General features: G+C 44.1%; 1 protein-coding gene across 1 annotated transcript in view; it reads left to right on the forward strand.

Moving 5' to 3' along the window:
* The window catches only part of LOC103147397 (MKL/myocardin-like protein 1), a 25,109-nt gene extending 14,006 nt beyond the window's left edge, over positions 1–11,103 (forward strand). The window contains exons 7-19 of the mRNA XM_007565712.2: positions 2,165–2,322; positions 2,527–2,613; positions 2,692–2,745; positions 2,813–2,991; positions 3,073–3,214; positions 4,168–4,351; positions 4,441–4,583; positions 6,178–7,035; positions 7,242–7,367; positions 9,348–9,494; positions 9,590–9,673; positions 9,816–9,858; positions 10,495–11,103. Coding sequence (XP_007565774.1) covers positions 2,165–2,322; positions 2,527–2,613; positions 2,692–2,745; positions 2,813–2,991; positions 3,073–3,214; positions 4,168–4,351; positions 4,441–4,583; positions 6,178–7,035; positions 7,242–7,367; positions 9,348–9,494; positions 9,590–9,673; positions 9,816–9,858; positions 10,495–10,979 — 2,690 coding nt within the window. The 3' untranslated portion in view covers positions 10,980–11,103. The remainder of the gene's footprint in view (positions 1–2,164; positions 2,323–2,526; positions 2,614–2,691; positions 2,746–2,812; positions 2,992–3,072; positions 3,215–4,167; positions 4,352–4,440; positions 4,584–6,177; positions 7,036–7,241; positions 7,368–9,347; positions 9,495–9,589; positions 9,674–9,815; positions 9,859–10,494) is intronic.
* The last annotated feature ends 346 nt before the right edge of the window (positions 11,104–11,449 follow it).

An 11,449-nucleotide genomic window follows, 5' to 3' on the forward strand; every position in this document is an offset into this window, starting at 1 on the left:
AATTAAAAATCGGCTTTTCTAATGTACAGAAAGTAATTCAAAACATTCAAAACAACGTCCTGCATGCCCCGATCTGCCCACTCGAGCTCGTTCACCCTGAGCGCAGACTGAAAGACGCTGAAAGGAACATCCGAAATCCTAAAATGTAATCACTAGATAAACAGGAGGCTCTTCAGTCAAACGGAGAAGTGCAAGGAGGAAACACGAGCTTTCAACTAAGGAATAAAGAATAATGTTGTAAGTCTAAAACTAAAATCTTATTTTAAAAAACAGAGGTCATATTTGACAAATACACTCGCACCAACTGTGCAGGACCTGAACCCTGAAACAGGACAATAAACTCAAACGTACCAGAATGCCTTTTTTTTTTTTCAAAAAGATAATTAAAAAAAGATTAGATGTAGCTCTGAGTGGCTGCGTGTCTTCCCCTTTTCTCAACCCTCTTTCCTGTCAAATTACTGTTCAGTAAAGGCCAGCAGTGAAAAAAGAAATCTTTAGAAAGGAGATTAGAAATTGATGTGGAAGCGTTTCTTCCTAATAAAACTGATTCTGATGTAAACAGTCGTCCGTTTGTCAGTCGTGCCTGCGATGCTCCAATATGGCAGGTTTCGTTGATTTACCAGAGACACGGTGCAGAGCTTCAGTATCAGAGATGTTGCTGCTGTCAGACACAACTGCACGCACGCACACACACACACCCACACACATGCAACACAGCGGTGGGTAACTCGGCACATTATTGGATCACAGGATAATAAATCAGCCCCACGTTGTGTTTTCATCATCGCCTGCTGGTGCTGAATTATCGGCCAGGAGTGTGATCTCCATAGCTGTCTGCCCGTGTAATTAAATAACACACATCTATTAGTGAGGAAAACCCGCCGCAGCCGTCCGGGGGATCCTAGCAGGCGCTGAAATTCCCGAAGAGGCCTGGATGTACGGCGGTCCCACGGGACGACTCAACCTGTCCCAACTGTTGGTGCTGACGCGGGACATTTTCTGCTGTTTTCTCCGGTTGTTAACTGGCTGCCTGCAGCACATAATGTGAAGAAAATGCAATCAGAAGCAGCGACAGAGAGGAAAACTCCTCCTAAACGAGCTCTAACGTGAAACGTTTACGCTGATAGGCGTGTGAATCACCCTCGTCACCTAGGCAACCTTGTGAATTGCCAGCATCAGTTCTCTCTCTCTCTTTCTCAATATACTTCAGAGCCGGACTGGGCTGCCGATAGATTTGGATGTGTGTAAAAGAAATCGTTTGAATTTGCAGAATAATGTTCCTTTGAAATAAATGAATCAGGACCACTTTGATTAAATATTTTAGTTTTAAAGTTCTGTGTTATATTCTGTATATAACGTTGGTTCTGTTAGCCAGTTGTCGGTAGGCTGAACCGGAAACCAAGCTCATTTTGCTGTTGCCGCCATGCAGTGCTAAGCACCTCTCTGGTAAAATGCGACATGTCTCGTGTTTGTGTTTTGCCACATCTCCATAGCAACCGTGATAAATAACCTGTTTGTGTTTTCTCCTCCCGTTAAAACCATATTTATGTGGCGTTTGCCAAACTTTACAGGGACTTTAACTGGAACTGTGTACTTTAAAGAGAGTGTTATGGTACTAAAACCCCGTTAGACTGCTTGGCATCACAAACTCTCTGAGATTTGGCTCAAGATCCAAAACATTTAACCAAATCAAGACAGAAAACAGTTTCTGAGACACAAATTAAACTTTCTTGGGTGAAAACCCTGTGAGATGAGCTGAGGAGACGATGCTATGAGAGAGGAACCAGAACTCTGGTCGAATAATGGAGACGGTTACAAAGAGGAATGGTCAAACTTTTCTCTCTGGATGCTCCAACTTTGTGAAATTTTAAAGAATAAGTCTTGAGCTATTGTCAAAAACGTTGCTACTGAAGCATTAACTGCTGGAGCACCAACAGTTATGACGCTACTGATTCATTTTTTCACCACTGAATAAATGTACTCAAAGTAAAAGTTGGACTATAAAAAAAAAAGATACAGTTATTGTAAGGCTTTATGCACCAATGATTGAAGCAGGTGAGGTACATGAACTCCAAGATGGCCACCATTTCCTGTTACTTCTGCAGTTAAAATTAGCAGGATATAAATGACTCTCTCTCTCTCTCTGCTCCTCTGCCTCTCCTAGAGAGGCGTTTTCCAAAGCCCGCGGGGGGGAACTCGTCATGCGACGAGGACAGTAATGACAGCCTGTCTCCACGTCAGTCAGAAAGCCGGGAGCGTCCTCTGGGCATTCAGCCGTCAGCAGAGGGACCGGCCAGCAGCAGCCTCGCCTCTCCAACCCAGGTACGGTCACTCCTACAGGAGAGGGGCATGTGGATTGGAGGTAGACGACATCCTGACAGGTTTCACCGCACGGATCCGACCCTGGATACTCGGCTCAAATGCAATTAGTGTTACGCTTCCAGAACACTTTTTTTCTCTCTCTCTCTCTCTCTCTCTTTTTCAAAGTTTTAACCGGAACTTTCCATCTGTAACCCCACCCGTCAGGTTCCTCGGTCAGCTCTTCCTTTTCATCTCTCCTCCACTCGTCCGAACTCCTCTGTGCAGAAGACTTGTGGAGTCCCTCAAATTAAGGTAAGACGCACAAAAAAACCACGGAAAACTGAGCTTCATGAGTCTCTGGGTAAAACTTACCTGTCTTGTGTTTTTCAGAGCCAGCGCCCCTCCACCCAGAAGCACAAGAAAGCCAAGGACAACGCACCAAAGGTAGGTGTTGTCGCTTTGGTTTTGGAGGGGGAATCTCGTGACGCTGAATGAACGGGTTCCCCTCTAGGTAAAGAAGCTGAAGTACCATCAGTACATTCCTCCTGACAAGAAGGGAGATGCCGGGCCTCTTCCCGATCTGGACTCCTGCCACGCCAAGATGCTCCAGCAGCAGCAGCTCTTCCTCCAGCTGCAGATCCTCAGTCAGCAGCAGCACAACTACCACGCCCCGCCGCCCGCGACGCCCACGTAAGCGTAGAGTTCGTACGTATCCGTGAATCAGCCTTCTGCGGAGGTGTAACCACGTTTGGCTTTCTGTCTCGCCAACAGGGATCGGGACCCGCCTCCTTCCTCTTCTCCGTCTGACTTGACCTCCACTTCCTCCCCACCTGACTCCTCTCCCCGCATCCACATCGGTCCAAGTTCCGGGACAAAAGTCTCATCGCTCTGTCCGAATCTGGACGAAATGAAGGTTAGTTCATTCCCTGTTTTTTTTTTCCTTTTGTAGCTGCATCATGTCTAGTGGTTTAGTCATCAAACGTATGAGTCCCAAATAGAAACCTAACAGTTTTACCTTCACAAGTGGAGCGTTAACGGCTTTTGCTTTGAGGCCTCACTTGATATATCTAAAAAAAAAGGTTTTGATTTTTCTTTAAAGTAAGTTTATAAATGAGTGAGTGAATAAATAAAAATAAATCATTCCCAATTGTTGTATTTTAAACTTTTTCTTTAGTTTAAAACGATTGGTAACGATTGTGAAACAACTTTAATGATAGTTTCTTTTTTTCATTTCCATTTAGAGTAAAATGTGACGGTAAACATCATCTAGACGACTACAGCAAACAGTAAATAACGTTTTATTTACAGTTTAAAGTACAGTTTTCATTGGTTTGAAAGCAGGAACACAGCCCCACAACCTGATGCTGCCACCACCATGTCTGACAGTTTGTGTCGCATTGGTTTCCTCCAATCGATTTAATCGATTCTGCTTCTGTAAATGTGTGGAGACATCTGACTGGTGCTTGGACACACATTTATTGAAAACAACTTTAATGTAAAAGCAGACGTGAACAAGAGAGATGTTTTATGGAAAGCTCAGGTAAGACTAAAAAGAAACACAAGTGAATCAGGGGAACTGCAGGAATGAAAGAAAGCAGCAGTATAATTGTCTTTAAGCAATCCAGGCTTATTGAGACTGAATGGAGGAAAAAACAGATCCTTATTTCGAGGTGAAACTTCATGAAAGTAAACAGAAATTGAAGCTTGGAACAAGTTGTTTTTCCCATCAAATACAGCCGCAGCGACAGTGACAGATTATTCTGCCTCGCTCTCTTTCTCCTTTAATTCTTTTTCAGCAGTCACTTTCTTTATTCCTCACTTTTCCTCCCTCATTCTCGATTTGTCCTTTACTCCGTCCGCCGCCAGGTCGCAGAACTGAAGTGTGAATTGAAGCTGCGCAGATTGCCCGTCTCTGGCCCCAGGAAGGATCTCATTGAGAGGCTGAGGACGCACCAGGCCCTCGGCCGAGGCGGAGGCAGTACCGCCTCTCCGACAGCAGGGGGAACCAGCGAGCCAGAGCTGGGAAGAACACAACCGTCTTCCAAAACAGGTGAAAGCAGGTTATTCTTCACAGTTTACACCGCTGTTGAGCATAAATAAGACTAAATTAGCTTGAATATCTCTGTATTGGCGATTCAGGCGGCAGTTTCAGTGCGAGTGAACCGTCTCCTCAGCGGCTCGTCAGGTGTGACGGAGCCGTCAAGCCCTTCGACGGACCCAGCCTGCCGACCGGCGCGAATCCGGAAGAAATCAGCTTCAACACTGACCCAGTGGGAGAACTGGTCAGACACGAGGCATTCATTGTTCAAATTATGTCACTTCAAGATGAGCTGTGTCATAAAAGTGTGTGTGCTGATCTAGATTACTTTATTTTGTGTTCATGTTTCATGAGTCACTTACACTTTAAGTTCAAGTGTTGCGAGAAATATTTCAAAACCAGATTTAGTCATGATTTAGACTGCATGTGTATTTTTAATGCTACGGGCATGTCAGAAGACACTGTTCAAACCAAAAATAAGTAAAAATAAAGAAAGAAAAAAGTAATTCTCCCCTTAACTTAATAACTGCTTAGTGGTGGCGATGGCTGCCATCAAGCGTTTCCAATAAACAGCAATGGATGTGGAAGAATTTTACTCCCCTATTCTTTGCAAAATGGTTTCAGTTCAGCCATGCTGGAAACCTTTGATGGATGAACGACACGTTTAAGGTGAAACTTCCTAAAGTCTGGCATTTTTAAGCCTCTCTGATGTGAACTTGTTGGTGGATTTTGGATCACTGTGTTGGTATAACGGTCAAAACTTCAGCTGATGGATATTCATGGTTCTGTCCAGAACTACAGGGTGTTCCTGTCCATCAAAGCTGCTATTTAACTCCCACCACCACCACCATGTTTTGCTACTTGTTCTGTCCTGAAATGCCTTGACAGTCCACAAAACATTTCCCCAAATTTATCTGCTGGAACTTTATTTTCTCTTTGGTCAGTAGGAGTTTTCACCCTGGATCTCTCTCCATTTTACCAAGCTCTTATAGCTGAATCATGAATTTTGACCTGAACTGAAGCAAACGAAGTCTGTAGTGCTTTAAATACTCTTCTGGCACATTTTGTTGATGATCATTGGAGCAGCTATTGAAGGTCGGTCACTCCTGGGCAGGTTCACCGCTGCTCCATGCGTTCTCCGTTTGTAGATAATCTCTGTTACTGTGGTGAACCAGAGACCCAAAGCATTATTTATACATTTGTATCCCTTTCCAGGTTAATGCTTGTCAGGGATTTAGTTTTTCTCATCTGATGATGATTTGATTTTTTTGAGATATGCTCACAGAGTGATCAGGACTGGTTGTGGTGAGTGAAACAGCAAACTGACCTCGGTTAGTCACAGCTACGTCATGATTTAAGGAGCGCGGCAATTCATTTTCCACACTGTGTATGTTGGTTCGAATGTTATTTTCTCCCTAAATACACACTTTTGCATTTTTTTCCCTGATCTAAAATGTATTGATAAAGTGTGATAAGAAAAAAGGAAACTGTAGGAAGTGTTTGTAAGGAAGTGAATCTTTGTTGCAGCTCTTTCCACGTTTTGAATGTTTCTCCAACAATTTAATTGGGTTCCTACTCAGAGTTGGCATTGCATTAAGACAGACGAAAGTGATTAATCATTATGGCAACTCTTAGTGGGTGGGATGCATTAGGCAGTGTTTTAAACGTGCAAAATTAAAATGGCTAGACAGCACTGATATCAGTCAAAGTGATCCAAGGAGGGAACGGTGACAAACTGGAGAAAGGGTCGTGGTCGGCCAAGGCTCATTGACGCTCGTATGCCTTACGTGTCGTGCAGGAATATCATTTATGGGAGTATCATTTCATTCTCTCTGCAGATGAGCTCTCCTGCCTCCAGCCTTCAGCCGCTCACCACGGCTCCAGTGTCTGCTGCCGTCAAACAGGAGCGCCGACACTCCGGCCCGGCGCCTTGTCGCTTCTCCTTAAAGTCTACCTCTCTGCAGGAACGCAGCTCGTTCTGCTCCGCGGCCCCCGCCATTACCGCGGCAACTCCTCCTGTGACCGTTGACAAAGACAGAATGCTGCAGGAGAAAGATAAGCAGATTGCGGAGCTCACCAGGATGCTGTTGCAGAAAAACAGGTTGGTGGAGGAGCTGAGAATGCAGCTGGGAAACGGTAACCGAGACGCTCCGGAGGCGTGCGTTCTCAAAAGAGTGAAGGAGGAACCTCCCGACGGGTCAACAAGTCCTTCTCTGGTCGTTCTCCGTGAAAAGGAGGTTATAACCATCAAGAGGGAAACCGTGGAGGAAGCGATGGCATCCAAGATGTCGCTGCAATCGCCTAGCCCAACTCAACAGACTCACAGTCAGACGCATCTTCAGCTCCAGCAGAACCAGGTCTGCCTCCAGGACTCTGCTCGACAGCTAGCTCAGCAACAGGCCATCGGTAGGCTGCTGCTGATGCAGCGTAGCACTAAGAAGCTGCAGCACGCCGCTCAAAGTGTCAACGGGGCGCCGGAAGCCCACCAAAAACCCCGTCCGCAGAAGCAAAGGAGATCTCAGAAACGGCACCTGCAGACGCAGCCGCAGCAGTCTGAGCAGCGTCGCCCCCAGCTGGAGAAAACGGGGCCGGAGCGACAGGTTCTGCTGAGGGAACAAGAGAGCGTCGCCAAGAAGCACCAGCAACAGAACAACAAGCTGCAACCCGTCCAGATGCAGAGCAGGATGCAGCAGCAGGTAGGAGTAGAGAAGAAGAACCTCGCGTACTTCACGTTACGGACAATCAGCACAGATTTTAGAAAAACATCGCTGCTCACCAGCTGGGACTCTGTTTTTTCCTTTATATAGTTTTGCTTAATTACAAGGTTCTGTATTCTGTACAGAACATGAAAAGGTTTATTGGTTTCCCCAACCAGCACTCAGACTTTCCCTTCGTCCCGCAGGATCTTCTGAACAATGACTCCCGCCCAGCCGTGGTCGGTGACAGCAAGAGGAAGCACATCCTGATTCCTTTGACCAATCACATTACAGGAGACCGAGGAAAGGCGTCAAATCACGATTCATCTCAGGTGCGCTGAACGACCTCTGCAATTGTTTGTTTACCAGATGCTGATGATGTATCTACAGCCAAATTTCAGTGAAGACAGTTGATGCAACATCTCAGACGTCTTGGTTATAAACTCAGATTTTATGTGCAAATTCAAACACAAAGGCAGCATCTAATTGTAATGGAAGAAAAGTGGTTTTCAATTGTATTCAGCACCCAGAGTTCATATTTGGTCGAACCGGCCGTCCTTTGGGAATTATCCCACACAGCTTTTAACATTTTAAGACTCTTTGTGGTCTTATCAGAAATTCTCAATGGATGTTTTTTTTGTTGTTTTTTTTAACGTCACCATTAAAACATCCAGATTCGACCAGCGAGTACGGCATCTTAACGATTCCCTCGAAGATCCATCTGGAACCGAACCGCAGCGTTCCCGAATCCATTCCCTTGTTGCCGGCGCAATAATAGAAATTCGAACAGCTTGTTAATGCGCCGCGGCGAAATAAGAGCGTAAGGAAACTGCCGTCGTCAGTCTGATTGCTGTGAAATTAATGGCCTACGCCGTTTGAAACAATAGCAGCAGTGCTTGAGACGTGTCTGACACTGGCCTGATGCTGATTATTTTTACCCTGCTAATTACCCTAGCAGCATCCTCCATTACTATGATTAATGGTGTTGAGAGACGAGGAACAAAGACTTCATCACATCTCGGTTCACAGAGGCTTTACGAGCATCCCCGACCGGCTCAAAAACATCCGGATTTAATGCGACGTGGCGCTTTACGCGCAACACGTTTACCGCTTTTCTCCTTCGTTCGTTTTTGACTGTCATAAAGTAACAGAATTAGATTTTAATGTGTAGATTAGGACTTTTAAAGCCCACAAACAGTATTAGAACATCTGGTAAAGATATGCAAAAAAGACATAAGTGAACTTATTTATTGCATGAGTGAAATGTCACACACTGAACATTTTTGGGGAAAAAAAACAAAAAAAACAATTAATTTTAAACATTTTATTCATCAGGGTTTCAATTGGAAAACCTGTATAAACCCGGTGCTGGAGGCGGCTACCAGCGAGTTAAAAAATGTTAAAAGTTGGCAGAAAATGTGAAAATAAGACAAGGTAATTATGTGTTATTGGAAAACATTAACAATTTATAAACACCGACTAAAAATCTTTAAAAAGGCATACATTAAAAAAATACAGTTAAAATAAATATCAATTATTTGCACTTCAGTTGCTCCTTCCTAATTTAAAGTAGTTTCCCTTTATCCACGATTTGTCACTTTTATTAGCTGAAGTTGTTGCCTTGTGAACCGGTAAAAACAGGAAATGGTGAATAAAAACGTGACCCGACTTCAGTCGTCTTGTGTTCACATACCGACCTTACTATGAGCCATTGTGCTTCACCAAAGAGAGACTTTATAAAAAAAATAAATAAATAAAATAAAAAAAGCCCTATAGTGATTAAGTGAACAATTCTTAGCCTGGTTGGGGAGCAAGGAAAGCCTGGTGGGCCACCAGGCTTATAAAACACTGGGGGAAGTTCTGATCTACTGAGAGCGGGGATAATTATTTTGATTTTAACCAAACCAACAGGTTTGTGTTTCCATAAAACCGGGACCAGCTGATTAGTGCTTAAAATTTGCTGCTATGGAAGATCTTTCCTGCCCACAGCATCACTCACTGACAATGACTCTTTCAAGACGCTTGAATGACATAATTTAATTTCTCTTTCAGAGAAATAAAGTATGTTTGAATTAAATATTAATGTATTAAACACCTCTCCAACTGATTTATTAATCGTCCTAATTATTGTTTTGCTGCAATTTCTTTTCAAATCACCATTTTTCTGAATGCTGCAATTTAAAATGTGAGTTGACTTCTTCTAGTTTAATTATATGCCAAACATTTTCCTAAAAGCATTTAAAGGCAGCCAAATTAAGAAAAAAAAAACTTCTTCTGTTTTATCTTCTTAATTAAACTCCCTTTCTTTAAAGTTCTTTAATGCCACACCGTCATTAAACGAGGAACGTCAGGAACGTCAGGAACGCCTGCAGGAAGCAGCAGCTCATCGTCCGTCAGCGCCACCCAGGCTGCAGTCTCCTCAAACGTGGAAAAACTCCCCATCACTTTTCTGTCAAACTGTAAGCAACCTGAACATTCATCTAGATTGTCACTTCAGATTTTGTCTACATATGTATATATATTTTTTATTTCCCTAATGTATTGTGACCTGCAGGAGACGTTTCCAGGTCTGGACGTCACGTTGAGTCCTCTGTCGTCAGATTCGGTCGAAACGGCAGCTTCGCCGTCTCACGATAAAGTATGACACAGTTATAAACTCTGTGTAATTTTCTAAGTTATGCTTAGATTTCACAGTCAATTGTATGATTTCAATTTCATATAAATAGCTGTTTTTAGTCATACGATGGTAAAATCTGCTGTTTTCTCTCTCTTGTCGTCAGCTGAGAGACAAGGATTTCATCGACATGATCCTGCAGGCTGGAGGTACAGTGCGTGGGCCGCCTAGAATAAATAATGATTTTTTTCTGCTAGCTCTATAATAAAACTCAGTAATTACCATTTAAAATTTAATGACTAATTTAATAATTTCACAAAGTGGGGGAAAAAACTCCTCTGTATTACAATCGCAGCTTCAAGTCGCTGCATTCTAGAATCACTTGCATGAGTTTTGCATCTCTTGCAAGACTGTTAATCCCTCATCTGGAAGTGGAAAGACGTACATTAAAAGGCACAAATCTATGAAAACACAACGTTTCACCGAAGCGGAGAGTTCAGCCAAAGAAGTTACAAAGGCCACCGTGACTCTGGAGGAGCTGCAGAGCTCAGGTTGGAGAATGAGTCTGCAACACGAGGATTAGTCTCTGCGAATCTGGCCTTGGTGGAAAAAGGAATGCCATAAGAAGTCATGTTGGCAGGAAATCCTTAGTTTATCTAATATTGTCTGACAATCTGATCGCCAAACTTCACTTTTTCTTTGAAAACCGCGTACGGCTGTGCTGTTCACATCTCACGAAACCCCATCAAACACATTGATGCAGATTGTTGTAATGCTGTAAATCATAAAAAAAGGTTAAAATATGTGTGAATAATTTGTAACAAGGTTTTCCTTTGTGCCTTCAGAAACACCCGACGCACTGAAAGACACCAGAGACTTCTCGTTTTCTTCGCCTTGCCTGTCCCCGCTCCACCTCCTGTTGTCTCCGCCCAACACCCCCAGCAGTGCTGCACTACAACACGACTCTCCTCTGCAGCCCGGGCCCTGGACTCCAGCCAAAAGCTTGGATCATAAGAAGCACTTCGATCTGTGCGGCGGCGGACGCCTGGAGGACTTTCTGGAAGGTGTCCCTCTGAAGCCTCTCCAAGGGGAGGAACCGGACGCCCTCCTCACTTTGCTTGATGACCAAATGATGTGCACCACCAGCGTCCTGGACACGGTCCCTGTGGATTCCTCGGACACGGAGTGGAGCGCCGACGTTAAGGACTGGCTGGGCTTTCCCGTGGGAGGAGAGAGCGAATGGGACACATTGGTCCCCCAAAGGCCCCAGAGTGTGTTTTCGGCAAACTTCCTGGACGGTTCCGACCTTCACATGAACTGGGACTCCTGAATGTAGCTGGAAACAGTCAGAAAAGCAACTCAAGATGTAGCCTATACCTGACGTTTCAGGATTTAAGCCAGGCACAAAGTCTGTGTCATTTCTCCTGATCATAATCTCAAAACCGTTTTCACGTCGATATGTTTTGTTAACTTGATAAAACTTCTCAGGCTGGTCCTACAGATGATAACCTAGTAGATAGTTGGACACTGGAAAAATGTCTCAGCCTTTACCTCTGATCAGCGGTGGGCACTGCTAGCTTAAAAGTTAGCTGCGCTAACCCTGAACTGCTACTCATAAACATTAGCTGCACTCAGGCTAAAACGCTAAACCAGCATAGTGTCTGGCAGAAGCTAATGCTAAAGCATTAAAGCCAGTAATTGTGACAGGTACTATGTGTCAGGTTGCGCTTCAAGAAGCGATTCTCTGAAACAGACCAGTCACTTGTGGTTTCAGTGTTAGAGTGGCAGAGTATTGCTAAC

This window comes from Poecilia formosa, unplaced genomic scaffold (assembly GCF_000485575.1).
Source record: "Poecilia formosa unplaced genomic scaffold, Poecilia_formosa-5.1.2 Scaffold182, whole genome shotgun sequence".
Lineage (NCBI taxonomy): Eukaryota > Metazoa > Chordata > Actinopteri > Cyprinodontiformes > Poeciliidae > Poecilia > Poecilia formosa.